Source organism: Cheilinus undulatus, linkage group 4 (assembly GCF_018320785.1).
Source record: "Cheilinus undulatus linkage group 4, ASM1832078v1, whole genome shotgun sequence".
NCBI lineage: Eukaryota > Metazoa > Chordata > Actinopteri > Labriformes > Labridae > Cheilinus > Cheilinus undulatus.
Window position 1 is genome coordinate 32901230 of NC_054868.1, and position 21636 is coordinate 32922865.

The window sequence follows — 21636 nt, forward strand, 5'->3', positions numbered from 1 at the left end:
TAGTTTGCCATGAAAAAACAAAGAAATCTGGTATCTTTCCTGGCACAGTCTGCTCTCTTTTCATGCTCTGGGTGCAAGGCACAGGCTAAAAAAATACAGCAATTCATTCATGTAATTTAGCCTTGAAATGAGGTGGAACTGCTAGGCTGGTGTTTCAGAGTAAAATAAACTACACAGCATCTCTTTACTAGTTACTATCATTAGCTCAGTCACGGTAGGCTAAACATAGCCACCCTTCTAAAAGCATAATGCACATACTATTATGTCTTAATTTTTTGTGTATGTAAGAATGGAAACTTAACTATCTTGCTGGAATTTGGACTTAACAAAGTCCTCCTGCATTGCTTACAGAATTAGGAGGTATAAAGCCTTTACGTTCCATATGCTCTCACTCTCATCAGCGGTGCCTTTTCCTGTCTTTGTTGCACTGCTCTGCTTTACAAGTTTTTCTCAAGGTTGTGCTACATTTGAACTTGCTGTCATTCTGCTAAAGTAGACATTGTAAAGTAGGCTCCTTAAGGCCAGGAGACATGTTTCTGTCTGTCCTCTCCATGCAGACTGCTTACTGTGGGGTGATTAGGAAGAACTGTGGAGGCTGTGTTGTTTGCTGCCATTTGGCATGTGTCGTATAAAGACTTTCACAGATAATTGGGAGACACTGCCATGGCTCCTGTGACACAGTGGACTTTAACATCCAGTCGGTACTTAGCATAACAGGCCTTAATGTCGCACCTTGATTGAAGGAGTCTACCTGCAAGTGTGACAGCAGTTATTTAACTGATGGACACATGTACATATCGTGCTTAAAACAATTTAAAACACTCAAATATAGCAAAAAGCATTTCCAATCAAATGGTACATCCATGTCATAAGAAGAGTAGAAGGCTCAACCGAAGTGTCTTTGGTTGGAGATCTCTGTGGGAACCATGAAAAAGCATTACCTTACCTGCATAAGGAGCTTAAGTGCCACACACTTGGGGTGTGATGGGGTTAACACAATTTGCACGAGTGATGCTTTGAGCTCTAGCTTTAGGAGCATGTGAGAGGAGAGTGACCAAGTGTGAGATAGCTAAAAAGGTCAAGGGGTTCACATTTGTAAAGCTGCTTGCCTGTTGATGCTCTCAGGTCTTTGTTTTAATTTAGTATTTTGATGGGATTACATATTTTCAAATGAGAATTCATATCAGCTGAAGTGATAATGGTAGACTTTGATGTCTGACTGAATTTCATAAGATTGTCTTTTGATATGTCTATGATTATAGCGGCTATTTGGGGTTGCACCATAATCATACTATGGTATTATTTTCTCCTCAAAAGGGACAAAAATAAAAAAAATTAACATGTCCTGTTTTTTCCTGTTGTTTCTTTTCTGCAGAAATTGAAGCCAAAGAGGCCTGTACCTGGCTCCGAGCAGCAGGGTTCCCGCAGTATGCCCAGCTTTATGAAGGTAAGGGCCCCGACTGAACACCCCCACCCACTCCCCCACTTCCAATTGGCTGTAACTGAGATAGTAAGGACGAAGAAGGTGCCTTTCTCATAGGTGATAGTATGAGAAAGATGCAGTCTTACCAGGAATGATCAAATCCAAGTCAGGTTTTCTCTTAAGTCGCCAAGGTGCTTAGTCACACCATAGAAGTTGCAGGCAAGTTTCATTTTGGACTAATGTGAAGACACAAGTGGCCATGATACCAAATCATGAGTTTTATTCAGCTTATGACTAAAAGCATGATCTTTGTTCAACACACGAATATACTAAAGAAGTAAAAGCTTTTTTGCCTAAGGTTTAAGCCACACACTATACTTTTTCCCAATCATTAACTATGATGTAACTTGTAGAGTTACTCTTCATGGACCAAAGGTCTTTCTCCTTTGCTAATATTGTACAAAACATGTTTTCTATACCATCCTAGGTTACTCATACAAAGACAAATAGCTAGGAAAGAATGCTTTACAGACCTTTGTGCTTTAAATAAAAGCCCACAAAAATACATCAAGTATTTTTCATGCTCCATATAGCTCCTCCACCTATACTATGGCATGCCATGGGCATACCAGTTGCTGTTATGTAACCAGAGGGTGATGACAGCAGCACCAAGCAACCATTGTCAACAGGTCATTGCTTGTTGCCACTTAACCGTTAAGGTTTCCTATTTAAAGAGTGTTTGTGCACAGGTGATGAGGCTTTTTCATGCATAAGTGAACTTAATAAGAAGTGCAAACTCCAGTCAATCACAGTGAAGATCACTGGTTTTTCACTCGCAGAGAAAAAAGGAATTTGTGCCGATGCTAGACATGTTTTTCCTTCTTTGTACCCCTGAGACAATCTCTATTGTCTGAGCTGTCAAGACTATTGCCCCTCTAAAGATAAGCTCACTGATAGGCCTGTTTCAGTACAGTTGGCTAAAGGTGCTGCTCTTTCTTATCATCATCACCCCTGAGGAGGTAGATGCAAGATTCTCATTGGAGGTTTGGTCAACACATTCCAGAAACATCTTAAAATCACACTACAGAGCATAAATTTCCTCTATGATTGAAGGCACACTTAATTTGTTTGCCATTATTAATCCTGTTAATGAGTGGAGAGAAAGACCGCGAAAAGGAAGTGGGACCTCAGAGCAGCGGCGGAGTACCTATTGTCATTCTTCAATCAATCCCCTGTTCTCTCTCTCTCTGTGCTCCACATCCCCCCTGCCTGCCAGCTCTGAAAGCTGCAGCTGTGTTTGTTTGGTCGGCTAAGACGCCACTTCCTCTCTTAGCTTTCATCGAGCCTTGTATGGAGGGGGGAGAAGGTGGAAAGGAAGGCCCTTGGTGGGTGTTTGAGTGGGTAGGTCGGTGGGTGGGTGTTTTTTGAGGCCAGTGGGGATGTATCTTCAGTTTTAATCATGAACACATTGACCGAATCAGCGGCAGGGAGATGCCCACACTTATCCTACTCTCTCTCTCTCAATCTGCTTAGATGCCCTGTTCCCCATCGACATCTCCTCAGTCACCAGGGACCATGACTTCCTTGATCGTGATGCCATTGAGGCTCTCTGCAGGTGAGATAGAGAACCTTTCATACTTCTGTGCTATCTCAATGAAAGCATGAGGGCATGCCATCAAAAGGAGGCATGCTTTTGGAGAGTTGCCGACAAGATGAAAGGCTGACACGATAAGCACCTTGGAGCCATGTTTGTACCTTTCCATCTCTCTGTTCAGGTTTTCTACATCCATACTTTCCTCTCTCTCATTATGTTCTTCTTTCTCTGGAGCTGATAGTGTTCACCTCTGTCATCAGAGTCTTTTGTATGGCCCTGGCAAGCACATATCTCACTCTGAACTTTCACTCCTAGATGTCACGCAATGCTCGCTACGTTCAGTCTTTACCTCCCTGCCTCATTTGTTCCCAGAAACTGGGGCAAAAATGGAGATAACGCTTTGAAGATCTCTGTTTCTCCCAGTAAAAAGGGCTAAATGGTTGCACTCATAGATGATATTGGACCATTTTTTTCTCCTAAGATTGATTCCATTACCAACATGTGAGTAATAGATGACATCAGGGATCCCTATGGTACCAGGCTAATAAAGTAACTTCCAAATGCTATCCCCCAAACACAGATTTTCCCTGTTTCCTTACTTTTAACTAAGTTTGTATTTTCTTCTAGCACCACTAGTCACAGTTATGCATAATAGTATGCATTGTGAAATGATATAGGTTCCTTTTAAGGTAAAGTGCAGTAAATTCTTTGATCTCAACTGGTGGATCTGGACTCAAAAGTGGGTAACAAGCCATTTTCAGTGGGTTGCAGACGTGTGCCTTGAAAAAAATATGTTTTAAAAGTCAAAGATGTGCTTTATTTTGAAGGACAGGTCTACATCTCTTTGTTTCCTCACAACTTTTGTTCCACCACAAATCCAGACTACCCAATTTCATTTAAAAAACCTGGCTTATTGAAAAATGATAGAAATTTGGGTCCCAATTTGTCAAGAACAAGGCGGTGGGTCCTTACTTTAGGCCAGTTGAGAATCACTTCTTTGATTGATATTAAAAAGTGTTAAAAAAGGAAGAAAATACAGCATTAAATAGCAGTTTCATTGAAAAAAGCTATGTTTGTTTTGTAGTTGATGACCCTGCCATATGAATTAGCATCTGATGAGGTCAATTGCTCTTTAATGAAGTTGACTTTTTAATCAAATTCAGGCTCTGAGTTATAAACCCCAGCAGGTGTCCCTCCACACATCTAGAAGCTATCATCTCAATGTCTCCTCTCTTGGCTGCCTTCGACCCCCTCCCTCCCCACAACTATCCCCAGGTCCCCTCTCCTTCATCTCCCCATTGTTACATGATCTCCCTTAAGAGCTCTCTAGAGAGGGCGGACCCTACCACAGCCACCCGCTCATTCCCCTTCTCCAGGTGGCTGGGGGGATAAGCTTTCCACCCCTCCTCCTGAATATGTCGCTGCCTTTCTGGCAGAATTCATTCTCCTCGATCTCTCTTTTTTCTGTCTCCCCTCTCCTTTCTCTTCCCGCTCAGATGGGGATTATCCTTCGGCAGCTCATTAGCCAGCCTGGGTGCTGCCAAGCTCCCCCTCTGTCTCTCTTTTTCCTTCTTCATTTTTTCCCTATGTCTTCCAGTTTTTCCATCATGCATCCTTTTGGCAATGGCTTCTTGGAAAAATCAGGGACTGAAATATTTGAATCCCAGTTTAAATGTAACCATGTTAACGTGTGTTTTTATTTGCAGGAGACTGAACACCCTCAACAAATGTGCTCTTATGCGCCTGGAGATCTCACCGCAAAGAAAAAGAGTGAGTACACACGCACACGTATATTAACTGCACTCCTCCCTTAAAAAAGCCCCTGTGCAGTGCTCTTCAACCACAATTGGATTTGCTCACCTCAGCCATCGGTTCACTCTTGGCCACAGGGCAAAGCTGTGTTTTCTCCCGTCTTGTTTAATGAGAAGGCACCTGTTGGGTTTATTTCTGAATCAAGTGGGCTGTAAGGACCCTAGGGGGAGGGAGGGTAGCTTTAATGTCTAAATGAAGGGGTTTCGTTCAACATAACCTCCCCCTACTCAAGGCAGGCTCCCGTTCTTCCTTTAAATACTTCCTTATACTTCCTTTTCACCCAAAAAAGAATTACTGCACACCATTTTCCCACTATGGTATCTCTTTTAGACCTTTACATTAAAACACTCGGAGCTTTCACTTTCAAGGAACTGAGCCTCTTGAAAATGTTGTTCCTTGCATGTTCGACTAAACTAGAAAGTCTAATTCAACCCAGTTACCCTAATGGCTTTAAGTGCTACATAGTAACATCCTTGTTCTGTGTGTGGTGTTATTCATTAGGGTGACCCTCTCCGTGGCACCTTTCATTTCAGGAGTCAACAGAGAAGAGTCAAAGAGGTTATTTGCCATGTTTGTGGGATAACACCCCCCTCCCTGCCTCGCACAGCTTCGGAATGCATTGATCTCCTCATGTCTTCACACCCCCTCCTTCTTAAATCTCCATCTGTCTGTTCCTCATTCTTTCTAGTTAGTTTTTTTCTGTCTAATTGTAATTACAAATAGTTTACATTTTGCAGACGCCTTGTGACGTTAAAACCAGCCATCACTGCCCTGAATGCCTTGGTGACATGATAGTTTGAGGATAAGACATCTGCAGAATGTTTGGAAATGGTTGACGCGCCATGGGCCAATCTCAGCTCTTTATACCCAGTGAAAAAGCATGCTACTGTTATCTCACATTCCAACATGCAGAACTTGTGAAAAGCCACAGTAGAATCTGTACATTTCGTAACTCCTGTTGTGTCCTTCAGATGGTTGATACAAGTTAAAGCTCTGTATGTAGCAGCAACAGGATTTCAGTTGTGTTCATTTTTATTTGAGGTTACATCATATTTCCAATGAAAAATATATAGCTTACTGTGCCTGTATGTGAGACCAAGGAGAACTGAAACACTGGCACTCAATGATGGAACACAAACTTTGTTAATTTGATCATTTTCATTTTTTGGCATGTTCTAAAAGATATCACATCAAATAACTGCAAAGGCATCACTTTGGCAATCCCACAAATATTTTTTCTTAAAAACCAAAATTTGTACCTTTTGATTGTTAAAGTTCCTGCTATCTGTCTAGGAAATATATAAAAGTCCCTTGGGAAACTCATCATAGCCTCTCCGAACTGTATCTGTAATGGATAGGGGGAGTCATGATAGATAGTAGCAGGGCATCAGTGGCACTGTCTCACACTCAGTCTGTGCATATGTACAGACGGGGGATAAAGACAGTAGGGGGGAATGACCCCAGTCTGGCTGGCTGCATTGGGAGCTATAGGGGTCATAATGGAATTTCCTGAACTCCCTCCAGGGCCTTACATAGATTAACCAAACTGGGGGAGGTGTGTGCATGTTGTGAGGTGCTTGTATTCTGTTTGTAACTCAATAATGGCTATGTTTGTTTGGTCTTGTATACATTGTCTGAGGGACTGAATCATGCCTACTGGTTGATGATTAATAATTTTGTGGTAAACTGGTGTGTTTATCAAATCAAATCAACTATATAGATAATATGGAAAACATTTATGTTTATCAGAGTGCTAAACAGTGATGAATAGACAGAAATACAAACACTAAAAACAACAACAAAAAAAACACATACATCCATTCAGGGTTGCAGGGTGCTGGAGCCAATCCCAGCTGTCACTGGGCCAGAAGCAGGCTGTGGACTGTCATCTGTCAATCATAGCGCTTACACATAGAAACAAACAGGCAGTCACGCTCACATTTACACCTAAAGGGAGTCACTAGTTAACCCAGCAGTGTGTCTTTGGACTGTGAGAGGAAGCCAGCGTACCTAGAGAGAACTGATACAGGCACAGGGAGAACATGACAACTCTGCACAGACGGGCCCATCCAATCAAGATTCAAACCAGGAGATTGCTTGTTGTGAGCACTAAAAGCCCTACTTCCTGCACCACAGTGCAGCCCCAAAAACACAGAATAAAGTCCATTTTTAAAAAATGTTATAAAGAAAACTTTAAAATCAGTAAAAACACATTTTATTCATTCGTTTCTTGTCACATATTTAATCTTTTTATTGCGAAATTGATGAACTGTTTTACTTGGCAGAGGAGCCTCTGATCCAAAGATGCTCCCTGTGCTAGTGAAGCAGCATGCTTTGACTTTCCAGGGAATTTGTGGCTATAACCCACATATGAATGGATAAATTTATGATAATGCATATTGAATACAATAAAAATAAGTTCAAAGCAATTCCTTCATAGTGGCATGAACCTGAATATGAGGGTGCAACAAGCTTTATGCCATAAAAGAGGAGGCTGGGGTGGAGGAATTTAAGCTTTGCCAGCAGCAGCAGCATGGTGCATCAGCATTTATGCAAGAAGGGATTAGTGAGAAGGCATATTCAAACCATTCGATTGGTTTGAGATCAGCTGTACTTGTCCTGTATGAACTAATGCTAGGCTTCATAAAACACATTTGAAAATATAAAGCAAGTAGATACCTAAACAATATAATAATACAGGAAAAAAGGCACATGAGACCTCACAACAGTCATGCTGAGTTAAAAGAAGGAATTAATAGATGTGGTGTTAGGTGGGGGAACATTTTGATGTCTTGAGCAATTTAGGAGCCACTACAGAAAATCCTGGATCACTGAAAGGGCTCGATTACAGAAAAGGCTCATGTTTTTTTTTAACCACAACACCCTAGTTAAAGAGTTGTTATGCAAAAAGATTGTTTTTAAGTGACTGAAACTTGCCAATCTAGCAGATAAATAGCACCGAGTGTGAATGTACAAAAGGTACAGCAGTTATAAAAATAATTTCAGCAGAAAGTTTCCTGGACTTAGGTGAGGAATGTTGGAGACAAAAAGGGAACATAGCAGTGTATAATATCCTCTAACTGTTCCTCTCTTTTTCCATCTCTTCCTTCTCCTAACCCTCCCTTATCCCCTCCCTCCTCTGTCTCCAGAGCGAGGACTCAGATGAGGACGAGCCTTGTGCCATCAGTGGCCGCTGGACTTTCCAGAGGGACAGCAAGCGTTGGTCTCGTATGGATGAACTGGAGGTCTTCTCCTCACTCTCAACAGATGCAGCACCACCTAATTTTCCCAAGGATCAAGGATCCCAGAAAGGAAAACTGGCCCTGCGTGAAGGTAACAGCACAGAGAGTGTTCTGACCGACCTCAGCGAGCAGCCTGAAGTCAGCTCCATCCACAGCTGTGGGAGTGGAGGGCGAGGAGAGGAGAAAAGTCATGCAGCCTCCCTGATGAGTGAAGCCGTCCCAGTTGGTGCCACCCGTGCTAGCTCTGTGGCTAGCATGTGTTCTTCTTCCGGGACAGGAGGGTCAGGATGCGCCAATGAGGACTCTTTGTCTGATGGGATGCCTCCATCGCCCTTGGAGACATTTGGACATTTCACCTTTGATATGAAAGTAGGGATGGGAGGAGGAAGTCTGGACAGAGGGGGTGGCAGCGGCAAAAGCACTCGCTCAAGAGCAAAAAGCTTCCTAAAGAGGATGGAGAGTCTACGACTGCGAAGTGGCACCACCTCCAAGAGAAAAAAGAAGGGGAGCACAAGCGGAGGGAAGATAGAAATCAGCGGCCCTGTCATCAAAGAGGGTCTGGATGATGACAAGCTGCGAAGGCTGAACTGTGTTGACATCTCCAGTATCAACCTCAACCACAACCTCAATCACCATCGTAATCCCACTCAGACTATGACACTTAACAGGAATCGTTCTGTTTCCTATTCCACTCAGACCAGCAACGGCAGCACTGGGAGCACTGGGAGCAGCCAGTCCGAAGCAAGCAGCGGGAGCGCAGTAAGCACACCAAGCCCGGTTACCCGCGCTCGCAGCCACAGCACTGCGGCGGGCTCCAGTAAGAGAGGAGGAATGTATTTAGAGGGTTTTGACCCTTTTAGCATTCTCCATCAAACTTCAGATCGACAGCCAACACCTCCACCCAAATCTGCCCCGCCCATCCCCTGCCAAGCCAGCAATGGGATGACAGTTGATGAGCAGAACCGCAGAAACAACCACAGCAGTGGAGGAAACAGCAGACAAGCAGAAGAAGAGGAGGAAGAGGAGGGTATGATCTTCTTCTACTTACCAGAGGGTCACAAGCCAGGAACCTTCCCCAAAGCCCTGCAGGACGGGAGTTCATCCAACAACAACGGAAACAATAATGGGAACTCTGTGATTCTCAGGGGGCGGCAAAGCAGACGCCAGCGTCGCATGTCTTCGGGCTCCGTCGACAGCCGGCTCAGTTTTTACGACAACGTCCCCTACACCGAGAGAGAGGAGGAGGAGGAGGGGGACGAACGCAAACTAGAAGAAGTGCTGCAACATGTCAGCGGCCTGCAGCGCTTTGTCAACGCCTGGTCAGAGGCCGTGGCCAGGGAAGAGGAGGAAGAAGAAGAGGATGAAGAGGAAGAAGGAGACTCGGATTCGGCCTTGGATTCGGCATCTCCATGCCCATCGTCTCCTCTGCAGAACCGACTGGAGGAGACAGAGAACGGAAGCGACCAGGACAGCACGGGAAACCCACTTGGTGAGGAAGAGGAGGGGATGAGAGAGAGGAGAGACTCTGGTGTCGGAGCATCTCTGACCAGAACCAGCAGGTCAGTAAAAAAAAGTAGACCGTATTATTACAAAAACACAATGTATATTAAAGGATTAGTTTATCCAAATAAGGAAGAAACCCTCCTTTTCCTGGTCCAATTTTCAATTTAGGAGAAAGTAAATCCAATAAAAACTATTCCTATTGTAATTGCTTATGCTACTTTCTCTTTCTCTCTCATTTTATTCAGCAGAGAAGTGTATAGTTATTACCCCACTCTCCCAAATAGGCTTATGCATTCTGTCCTTTGTGTAAAACTGCTGTCAAGCATTACCTTGGTGCATGGAAAGCTCAAGGACAACAACACAATAGAAAGACAAACACTGGGGTACCAACAGAAAAAAGAGTTTTCCATTGAGAGTGACAGCAGAGGATAAACACTGGGACACGCTGAGACTTTTCTCCTTACGTAATGCTGCTGAATACACTGGAATGCTGCTTGGTGTCCATGGCCACCGTTGTTGCTCCTTCAGGAATCCAAAGGCAGAGTTACTTTTGTGGGGGCATGGGCTATTTTAGTCTCTTTGCTTGTCTCATGATTGATATGTACAATAAATCCTTCTAATCCCTAACTGATCACTTGGCACTGATATCTACAAATAGAGAATTTGTGTGTACACAAAAGCATTAATCATAGATGAAGACTTAAAGTGCTATTTTTTCCCCAGCCTTCTTTTCACAACTCAATTTGTGCTCTCTTTTTTTTCCCTCCTTTTCTCCAGACCGCAAAAGCTTCGCTGGCCGAGCTTCCAGAACTCCCATCGTCCCAGCTTGGCCTCGGCCCAGCTCCAGATTAGCTGCCAGTCGGTGCTACAGATGAATCTGCTGCAGAAGCTCTCCCTGCTGCAGCTCACCGCGCTCCTGGAGAAACACACCCCAACAAACAAACATGGCTTCAGCTGGTGAGCACACAGATTACATATTTCAAAAAAGCTTTTCTGTATGTGATTTTGTCCAATTACTACCCTTCCATACCAACCCGTCTTCCAGCGCCCTCCATCTGCAGGTTGTTGAGTGGCGTGGTGACGGCTGTCCACAGAGGTTGGGTTTCACATTCTTTTCCCAGGACCATAATTGCTGGGAAGGGGTGTACATTGTCTTTTTCTCAACGGGGCAATCAGGGCAGTTCACACGCATGGTGTTACCAGAGCAGGAGGCTTCAAAGATCTGTCCCCAGCAATTATCCTTCCACCACTACCCTCTCCACCACTTCTAGGCTGTTGGTGTGACATCACTTCATACACTGTTAAATATAGCAAGTGGTACTTATTGTACTATTTGTTTCTGTGTCTGCTTCTGAGGTTTTGCAATGCCTCCGAATGTACCTTATTCTTTCTTTTTTTCTTTTTTCTTTTTTTTTTTATAAGGGATGCATGATATCATCAGCATGATCTCGGTACCAGCAAATATTAGCTTCAAAAGTTAATTATCGATGTTGGCAGATTTTAAAAAAATCTGCAAATATTTACAACAGATAGATCGGCTGTAAGTATCAGTAGCGTGTACAAATCAGTTTGTGGAGTTTTAAGCATTCATTCATGCTCCATTCCTTAAACTTTTAAGTGTTTTCCGAGGACTGAAGTTTGTTTTTTTTCACATCCTTAAGGTTCCAAGTGTTTTTAAGGACTGAAGTTTTTTGTCTGAAATCTGTATTTAAATGTCATGCCTGCCTACAGATTTCACTGGGCCTCTGACAAACCCAGTTGCAATTTATTGATGGTAACAATGTATGTGTTGGAGCTGTAGCATTAGTCCTAATCTTGTTGTCACTTTTTATCATTTTTGCACAATCTTCTGCCCATTTTTGTCACATTTTTGCCACTTTCTCCTGATTTTTTGCCTCTTGACCAGTTTTCACCACTCTTCCTGTCCATTTTGACACCTTTAACCTTTTTGCCCTCTGTACCTATTTTTTTTTCTCTGTAAACCAGCCTCCATTAACACCTTTTTACCACTTTTAATGCTCATTTTTTGCCATTTGTAATCCTTTTCACCTTCTCTGCCTGTTTTGCCACTTAAGCCAATTTGTGCCACTATCTGCCTGTTTTTGCCTCCTTTGGTACATTTTACCACTTTTGAATCCTATTTCACCACCTTTTCTGCCTTTTTTGGCCATTTCTAACTGCAATTAGCTGTTCTTATGCCTAATTTAAATTTACTTCTGCCACATGTAACCCCTTTTCATTACATTTTCTTCCCATTTTAGCCACTTTAATCCAATTTGTATCTGCATATTATTTGCCTATTGCAACACTTTTTATGACAATTTTTGCCACTTTAACCCATTTGCCACTTTACACGTTGTTGCCCCGTTAACCCATTTTTGCCCCTTTCCAATCCAATTTCACCACCTTTTCTGCCCATTTTTGCCACTTACAGTCTATTTTTTGCCTCTGTTAACCCATTTTTACAATTTTTTAATGCATTTTAATTCTGTTTTAAGAAAACATTTTAAAGACCATGTACTACCACATATAAATAAGAACATATTTGTTGCTTTGATAAGAGTGGAAATTATTCAGATGAAATATAAATATGGTTATCACAGCTTAAGTCAACCGTGGACCCCAATTTCCTGACCTTTATTGGCCTTCTAGTTTGGCTGGGCCCCAGAAAGCCTTCCCTTTATCCTCCTCATAGACGGCTTTGAATATCAGTATAATTATCACCAAAATAAATCTGTAAATTTGGATACTGGCAAAATTGAATATTGGTTATCCCTAGTTTTTCCCAAGGTCAATGTTGTTGGAGTCTTTCAGATCGGTGATTTGACACAGGAGCAATGAAATGATTTAGAATAGGATTGATAAAAACAAGTTATCCTTTCCCAACCAATAATAGCAGTTGCTGAGCGTTACCTGTTTTTTGACATCTAAAAATTTTCCCAGTTACAATTTCCAACAACCAAAATGAGCTAAATATGAAAAAAAGAAATGTAATTTCCTCGTATTTTTCCAGCTTCCTCAGACAGGAATAGAAAGCATTATGAGCTGCGCCTGTCTTATGACAGGCTGGCGCTCACTTATAGACAGAGGCCACTTGTTGGCTGCTGGAGGCCCACACATATTCAAAATTCCGGGCCGACATCATAATATGCTCCTTTTTCCCTTTTTCCTTTTTTTCCAAAGTGTGGTTCTGAGAAGTGCTCCGAGTCTTGTGAATGCTTGCTCTCACAAAGACGAGCTTGTCCTGAGTCACACATAGCATCTCTCTGCTAAACACACTCACACCCATCCAGAGAGATGCACGGCCATAAATCTGCGTGAGCATTCTTGTGAAATAGTCAAAGCTGCGTGTTTCAACTCTGAGGTTGTGGTTGCAAACTTTGTGGTTGTTCACTTGCATCCAAGTGCACGCACACACAAACACACAGGGAAACAAATAGTTACACAGACACTTTGCACGGATGTATAAAGCAGTGGGATCCACCCCTTTGGACACCCCTGTATGCATCCTCCTCCCTCTCTCCATTCTCCCCTCACTCTGTTTATCCTCCCTCCTCATAAACCTGGAGACAGGATTCTGCAGATGTTTGGTTTCTTCTTTAGACACAGACACACATTTTGTCAGCATGACTAATGCATTAATTTGATTCAGTCTTAAAGTCTCAAGATTACTTTGAACTTGATTGCCAGCTATTTCAAACATGAATTAGTTGGCGATGAATGTAGGCATTCTTGATTTATTAACCACTGATTTCAAATCAGGGTCAACATGTAGCCAGTACTGGTGACTTTCCTTTCTGTTTCAGTGTTAATTTCATCACCTTAAACAATAACTAAAACTTTATTTACTTTATTTTTCCTATGATGATGACTAGACAAAGACTAGTTAACAATAGGTCTTTAGTTTCTCCATCAAGAGACTAAAATTTTACCCAACAATTTTAATCTACTTTTAAACTTCCAAAATCCATGATATTTCTCCACTGTGCATAGAAGTTATGTCAGTATTTTCATTGGTGTACTTAAAAAAAGTAAAGTATTGATGGTGCATCAGTATAAGTGTTTTACATTTGTATTGTTAGTACAATTTTGCTGATTAAACTAGTTGTGAACTTGTGACTTCATGTAAAGTCTAAAATGTAAGCTTTTAATTGACTATCGATGACTTTTTATCGACTAAACTCTAAAGGTTAAAAATTATTTAAATGTGACTGAAACCAAAGGCCATTTTAATCCAAAGATTTAAAGATATCTGCCAAAATAACACAGTTTTGTGTGCCTTTTGTGTGTTGCAGGGCTGTGCCAAAGTTTATGAAGCGCATCAAGGTGCGCGACTACAAAGACAGGAATGTCTTCGGTGTGCCACTACAAGTCATCGTCCAACGGACAGGTCAGCCCCTCCCCCAGGGAATCCAGCAGGCCATGCGCTATTTACGCAACCAGTGCCTCGACCAGGTAACACAAAGTACACAAATAAAAACACGCTTATTGACAGATGTATACATGAACCTAGGCATATACTTTAATTGCTGTGTACATATAACACAAAATCCCCACCTGTCTTTCATTTAGCTTTAAGTACTGTTTGCTGTTTCCAGACTTGAAAGAAAAAAACGTTTTCATTATGCTGCTGGAGTTGCATAAAATCTAACGTTTAGGACAGCAGTCACATAGTCAGCTGTGATTTTTAACTCAGGATGTTACATAAGATAGAGAAAGGAATCAGGGAGAAAACCCGATACCCGCCTTGTGAGCGTGTGTGCACAGATCCTCTGTCCCCCCTTTTTCTTTTTTCCCTGTCACACATCTGCTGAAGCGAGGAGGCCTGGAGACAGTCAAAGGGTGCAGCTGTCAAATCCCCCAGTTTCTGCCTGTTTAATAGGGAGATACTGTGGATATTTATTTTAGAATGTGTGCTCACATTCATTGTGGAAAAAGACAGAAAATGGAGAAAATGGCTGCTAATGGATGGTAAAACAGCAAATTGAGTGATGGTGTTCTTGTCAAAGCAAGACAAGGCGCCTCTGTTTGACAGCGGTGAAAGCTCACGGAAAATATTCAGACTGGGCAAGCCAATGGACTTTTTCTCCTCTCCTCCCAAGCTTTGCCCTTTCATACAGCCTTACAAGGCCACTGATGAGGGCCAACACAAGATGAAGTATTCAGCAAAATGCCCACTGGGTGTTACAGAGCTGCTTGTAAATACAGACAACAGGATCTGTTGTGATGTAACTATGTTGCCTGTAAGCTCTGGATTTGGGCATAAGTTAGGAATATTTTCAATCAAAACAATCTACAGCTTTTAAAGAGTTTTGGGGTTTGGCACACAAATTCATTTTTGAAACAGCTTAATAATCGGATCAAACTGAGACTAATGAAGGATTTATTGTTCAAAGCTGACTTATCAGGTTTCTGTGATGTAACTCTCTCTCTGTTTTTCTTTCTCTGTTTCCAGGTGGGTCTCTTCAGGAAATCAGGGGTCAAATCTCGCATCCAAGCTCTTCGCCAGATGAACGAGGCAAGCGGCGCAGATGGTGGCGGAGTCAACTACGAGGGCCAATCGGCGTACGACGTTGCAGACATGCTGAAGCAGTACTTCAGAGATTTGCCAGAACCCCTGCTTACTAGTAAACTGTCAGAGACCTTCCTCCAGATTTATCAGTGTAAGAATACAAACACAAATCTTTAAAAAAGGTCCACATGCAGTCACATGTACCTCCACTTCTCAGCCACACACCTGTAAGAGGATTGCATAAAGCACATTGTTTTAGCGCTGCAGATGCCTGCCTGCAATGAAGCAACAACTTGTGAAACTGTAACAAGAACATAAACAAGATAAGTGCAGGAAATACCTGTGGAATGAGGCGATACATGTAATGCTGTGTTGGTCCAGGAGCTGTTTATATAAGCTGAAACAAAACTGTTCATGTGTGAAGGATGAAGTGTACATGTACTCACACATAATCTTATATAACACACTTTTCTCCCATCACATTTTAAACCTGGCAGGAAAAGAAAGACACTAAACAAACCCCTTTCTATGTTAGGGACAGAAAAGAAGATTCTGTGTAGTTGGACAGTTGTTTGAAGTCTTCCTGTGTCTCCTTCTCCAGACATGCCCAAAGAGCTTCGCCTACAGGCTGTACGTGCCGCCGTGCTGCTGCTGCCCGACGAGAACCGTGAGGCTCTGCGCACGCTGCTGTGTTTGCTGAGCGACGTCACGGCGAGCGTGGCTGAGAACCAGATGACTCCCACCAACCTGGCTGTATGTCTAGCCCCCTCGCTCTTTCACCTGAACACCTTGAGGCGCAAGGAGAGCTCCTCCCCGAGGTTTGTCATCATGTCATTGTCCTAATTTTTTCCTGCTGTCTGTGACACAGTTTTTATATCAGCAGCTTACGTAACATGATATTCTGTACATTCGGAAAACAGGAAAGGGTCTCAGCAATAAAACAAAAGAGGTGGACACTGTAGGGAAAAGGAAGAGAGCAAAGTCAGAGGCTAGAGGAAATATAGGGGTTACATAAACATCTTTACCCTGTCAGTAAAAGCATATTTTGTTCCTCTTTTGAAAGAAGGTTGAGCTCTCCCACCACCGTATTACCTCTGAAATGCTGGTTCTATGGATCAGTGATAGGTGCTGTTACTTATCATGTCATCCTTTTCTCTCAAAGGGTGATGAACAGGAAGCAGACGCTGGGGAAGCCAGACCAGAGAGACCTGAATGAGAACCTGGCTGCCACTCATGGCCTGTCACACATGATCCAGGAGTGCAGGAAACTCTTCAGGGTCAGTGGCAAGCATTTAAGTGTACTCAAAGCTCAAATTTAAGGTTTCTTTATCAGCATTTCAACCACATACAAGCACTGAAGAACAGTGATGCTGTAAAAGAGGCAGAATTTGAGAATGAAAAGATGGAAATGTGGGGCTAAATGAAGTGCCAAAGATTGCAGGTAGTCTATACAGTATACATAGTGTAGATATGGCAAGGAGTAGTCCTATAAATGGAAGGTTAGGAAGAAAACTGAGCTAACTCCTTAGTTTAAGAGTCAAAGTTAGCTCACAAAGAGGCATTCAGATCTGTTAGGCAAGCTGCCAATTTAGTGGATGAAGACATGTTTGCCGAAACACTAAATGTCACCTCTGGCTCTCTGTTAAATGTTGCAGTCAAACATCTTGTTTCTGTGTGTTTGTCCTGCAAACAAACATCATCCCAGTTACATAATGCATTAATCCAGTTCATGTTGTCACCTGCCTTCGCTGTGTCATGATTACATAAAGAAAAGGTGCCACCAATTTGTCTTTCCTTCATGTCTTTTCCCATTTAAACCAAACATTTATGCAAGAGAAGGCTGAAAACCAGTCAGGCTCAGAGAGATCATTTGACCGAATAAACAGGAAATAATCAGCAAACTTCCCCACTAATCAAATTTAATTCCCATTTCTTTGCCCTTGTGCAGTATAAGCTAATAGGGTGCATGCTGTGGGTCATTACTGCTCAAAAGTTTTATTAGATTGTAGGAGAGCTTCCTGGCTTCCCGTCATGGTCATATCACACAACGTGGAAACTCAATTAGCTCCTGAATTATTTTCTCATAATTAGATCTTTGTTTGCTCATGGGAGGTCATAGAAATTGAATGAGTGATGAAATAAGTGACAGCCTTCTACATGGAGCCCTTTTATTATCTCATGAAAATCCTTTTCTTTTACAGTAATGTTGTTAAGGCTTCAATTAAACCCCAATTGCAGGTAATAAGAGACAAAGAGATTTATAATGAGCTGGGAAACAGGAAGATTAGGACTTTGAGTTGGATGTTTATAAATCAAAATGCTCAAGAGTGAGTGTTATTATCAAGTTCTCACTCAAGCTTTCCCTCTCTTATTTGCCTCTGCTTTGTGTATCCCAGGATTGTTATAGGCATCACCAGGTTATTTAAGATAGTAGATTAACACATTTGTTCTGTATACATCCGATACAAAAATGTTAACAGTCTCTTTTCCCACAGATCCCAGAGGAGATGAACCGCTGTAGGAACTCTTACATGGAGCAGGCACTGCTGCCCCGACCCTTGAAGGAGCTTGCAGGTGAAAATGCTGGGCAGGGAGGATACAGAGCCATCCTACAGGACAGCCTGGACGCCCTCCTGAAAGAAGCAAAAGACAAGTTTAAAGGTTATGACAGCTGCTCCACGCCTGAGCACGCCGAGCTGGCCTGTAGGAAGGTAAGAATACATTTTTAAACAAAGAAAGCAATTTTTTCAAGGGTTTATATCTTGCAGGGTCAAATACCTGCCTCAGAGTAAAGCATTTAAAGATAAATAAAGGAAAAGAAGAGATTAGTAATCCATCCTTTACATGTAAACAAGTGATTCCTCTAGAAGTACACTCCGTTCTCTTCAACCCTTGATATTTCGTGTCATCCACACTCTCTCCTGCTTCTCTAAATATCTCATGGAAAACCAGCAGTTTGGGTTTCCTGTACAAGAGTGCATCCGTGTGAATCTTCTCTGGCCCCTTGGCTTCTCGTTCCCATCCCAGCACTGGACTCACTCCCAGGATGACATCAGCCTGACATAGACATACAAACATACACCGTTATCCCAGGCCTACATTTCCGGAGTCTGGTGTGCAAAGAGCTGAGTGTATGAGGTTATCTTTCCTCATGTATGAGAGTCACAAGGCGTGGAGTGTGTGTTCTTTATCATCTGATGGCAGAACAGAGCAAGCAGCTGACTTGGCTGAAGGGCACTGAAACACAGAGTAGCTCTTGTGAATTAAATCTGGATTTCCAATTTCTGTAAATATGACTAACAAGATTAAATATCCTTGTGAAACACTTGCATAAGACACTTGAGGTCCTTATGTCTGTCGCCACTGCTGACATTTAAAGAGAGAAATCATAAAACTGAAATAATGTCATGGTCTGTTCAACTGACCTATAATCTTGCCCTGGTCCCCCTTCAAGGATTTGTGCTTGAAGTTTGGCATCTCCTCTGGATGCCCAGGCACTGACAAGGAACCACAGTGCCCTTGGTTTACAGTCTCTGACTGTATAAAACGTGGGCCTTGCATTTTTCATCCTCATCTTTTAAACTCTGAATTGCTCTAAGGACTGAAGTTTTAGGTCTGATATACAGCTACTTTATTTTTTTGCACTTGAGAATAATGTGTTTTTTTGTTAATTCAAGCACTTTTGTCAGATGTGTCTTGGTGTCCTTACAAAAAAAGAAAATATGTTCATATATCAGTATAAATTTAAGTATAGGCCAAAGTGAGTTTGGAAATACCTGTATCTCAGATATCCACAAAAATTCAATATTGTGCATCCCTAATATTATTCCACATTTCTCTCACCTCTTCCTTATCATCTGTGCGCTTTCACCTTTCAAAAAAACAACATAAAAATGTTCAATTAAAACATACTTTAGACTTAATTATACGTAAAGTAATCACATTTTTCCATCTGTTTCTCCAGGTTCATGACGGTTTCCCTCTGCGGCTTTGGAAGGTCACTGTTGAGCTTCCTGCAAGTCCAGAGGATGTTTTGACCAGGGTGCTGCGGGAACAGGGCCACTGGGATGAGGACCTGCTTGAGAGCCGGGTGGTGGAGACGCTGGATGAGAGGACGGAGGTCTATCAGTATGTCAGGAACACTATGGCTCCACATCCCACCAGAGATCACCTGGTCCTCAGGTAAGCTCTGCTCCAACTCTCTAAATCTTTTATCTTTTTTAATTAAATGATGTTTTTGTAATTCATGATCATTACTTTGTCTTCATCAGAACGTGGGTGACAGACCTGCCAAAGGGAGCATGTGCAATGGTGTGTACATCTGTGGAACATGAAGGTGCACCTGTCGTAGGTGTCCGCGCAAACGTCCTCACCTCACGCTACTACGTTGAGCCCTGTGGTTCCAGCAAATCCAGACTCACATATATCTCCAGGATCGACTCCAGGTGAGAAGACAAAGCATCTTTCAGTGAATTATTCAGATCTGATTGTACAATGAGCTAACATCATGTTTGTCTGATTTTTCAGGGGCCGTTTTCCTGAGTGGTACAACAAACTGTATGGGCACTTGTGTGCTGCAGAGGTGGCACGGATACGTGACTCTTTCACCGTGTCCTTGGACAAATAATGTGGACAACAGATACTTTTTTAAACTGTCTGGACTCTGAATGATTCATTCAGGCAAAGAGAAACTTGGGGTTCAAGCCTCTTTATGCTCACTTCTTAAGGACATTCTGGATCCTGGATTGAAGGACTGATTTGTCTCAACAGAATGATTTTACTGTAAAATAACACTCTGTTGGGGTTCTCAATGTGCTGCTTCATATCACATAAACATTTATCTGGGCCAAAGGATGTGATGTCGCTGATATTGGATGTGAGGTTCACCCATAAGGGTGCTATTGCTTCTGAGAAGCAAGGGAGGATTCAACAAGTGTGTGCATGTGTGTATGTGTGGTCAAAGAAACAAACAGTTAAATATAAAGTATATTCCTCACACTGGTTTCCAGTGGCAGCATAATGTGTACATACAGTATTCTGTTCACAGTAAGGTGTTGTGTCCGTATTCTGTTACCTCTTTTCTGTTACAGTAAAGCACAGTAGGAATATTACTTTAGATAATATTATAGTTAGCTGATTGATAAATCCATTGGTGCAGAAAGATGAGGATGTGCTGACTGAATGGAGACAATAGACAGGATATGGGGGGATGACTGGTGGAGCAGAGGGTTCTAGTGTTGCTGTAGAGAAAGGCTGAAACAGATGAGAATCAGTGGCTGGCTCACCAACAAGAGAAAAAATGTCAGGAGGAACTGACATCCAATCAAGCCTAATTAGATTTGATTCTAAATTTGTTTTTGCTTTTTTAAAAACATTCAAAGTAGTCCCTATTCATGTACAAATGATATGTTAATAGATAAACCTTTCACATCAGTAAAAGCTGTGAATGAGTCAGAGGCATACCCGCAATAATCACAATGAAAGACCAACAGATCTCTCAAAACAGACCAAATTTGAAATTAAAGGAGAAGAAGTTAGCGTTAGTGGCATAAAGAGCACCGTCAGTTCACCTTTTATTGTCCTTACAGGCTTTATATCACTACATGTTACAAAAAAAAAAGAAAAATATTGATTTCACAAATACGGAAATGTACATTAGAACAGAAAAAGCACAGAAACCTCTGGCTAGTCCTATAAAAACTGAGAAGTAAGCAGAGAAACAATGGTCCTTTTATAAAGGTGGAGATTTTACAGGTTTTACTGTAAAGGAGAGGGCAAATTGAATGTTAGTGTGAATTCAAAGGAAGGAAAAAATATCTTTGTGTAAGCTTCTTTCTCTGTGCTGTCGTATCAGTGTTTTTAAAAAGAAGTAAAGATGCAGATCCTCAGCCTTTATTTGTCATACTCATGCTTTAACCTGAGGACTTTGTTTGTCATGTGGAGCTGTATGATTAATACACTAAGCCATTGTTCATTATTGTAAACCGTTAACTGTGTTTCTGCCAAATAATAACGCATGACAGTGACAGTTAATTTAAACAAATATATTTATACCTCAGATATGTTTGTTTTGTATCATACCATTTTATGTTATTTTATTGTAAATGTCAAGCTTCGTGTTACAGAAATGAACAAATGTTTTATCTTTTTTATTAATATTATTTCTGTACAGGTTAATCAAAGTGCACTATTAAATGTATTAAAATAAAGTCGCTTCTGTTGTGATCACTGTGTAATAATTGGTAACCTACAGCACCTTGTTATGTAAATTTTTTAGACCAATTCCCATTTTAGCACCCTAAATGTCACAGTCACCCTCCTCTCTGCCTTTATTCCACACCACTAAGTCCTTGATAGAGCCAGAGAGGGGCGCTCCATGTGCAGTGGGGTATCAGCTAGTACTGTAGATGGTGATCTCACTCTTTGTTTCTTACATAACAGTCTCATATAGCAGAGGACAATTGCGCCCGTTGTAGCACAGCTGGCCTGGTCTGGACTTGGCAGACTATGAGAACATGGGCAGTCGTGTGAAAAAACACAGAGTCCAAAG

At 41.9% G+C, this 21636-nt stretch overlaps 1 protein-coding gene across 4 annotated transcripts in view; it reads left to right on the forward strand.

Moving 5' to 3' along the window:
- dlc1 (DLC1 Rho GTPase activating protein) overlaps positions 1-21308 on the forward strand; it is a 112425-nt gene extending 91117 nt beyond the window's left edge. For 2 of the 4 annotated variants that reach the window (XM_041784897.1, XM_041784898.1), the window contains exons 2-14: positions 1376-1447; positions 2957-3038; positions 4724-4787; positions 7979-9630; positions 10352-10531; positions 13870-14029; positions 15030-15237; positions 15688-15904; positions 16249-16363; positions 17582-17797; positions 19051-19268; positions 19358-19531; positions 19614-21296. In XM_041784897.1, the coding sequence (XP_041640831.1) occupies positions 1376-1447; positions 2957-3038; positions 4724-4787; positions 7979-9630; positions 10352-10531; positions 13870-14029; positions 15030-15237; positions 15688-15904; positions 16249-16363; positions 17582-17797; positions 19051-19268; positions 19358-19531; positions 19614-19713 (3458 nt within the window). In that variant the 3' untranslated portion in view covers positions 19714-21296. Of the gene's footprint in view, positions 1-1375; positions 1448-2956; positions 3039-4723; positions 4788-7978; positions 9631-10351; positions 10532-13869; positions 14030-15029; positions 15238-15687; positions 15905-16248; positions 16364-17581; positions 17798-19050; positions 19269-19357; positions 19532-19613 lie in introns of all 4 variants that reach the window. The other 2 variants (XM_041784896.1, XM_041784899.1) reach the window with 2 other exon arrangements.
- The last annotated feature ends 328 nt before the right edge of the window (positions 21309-21636 follow it).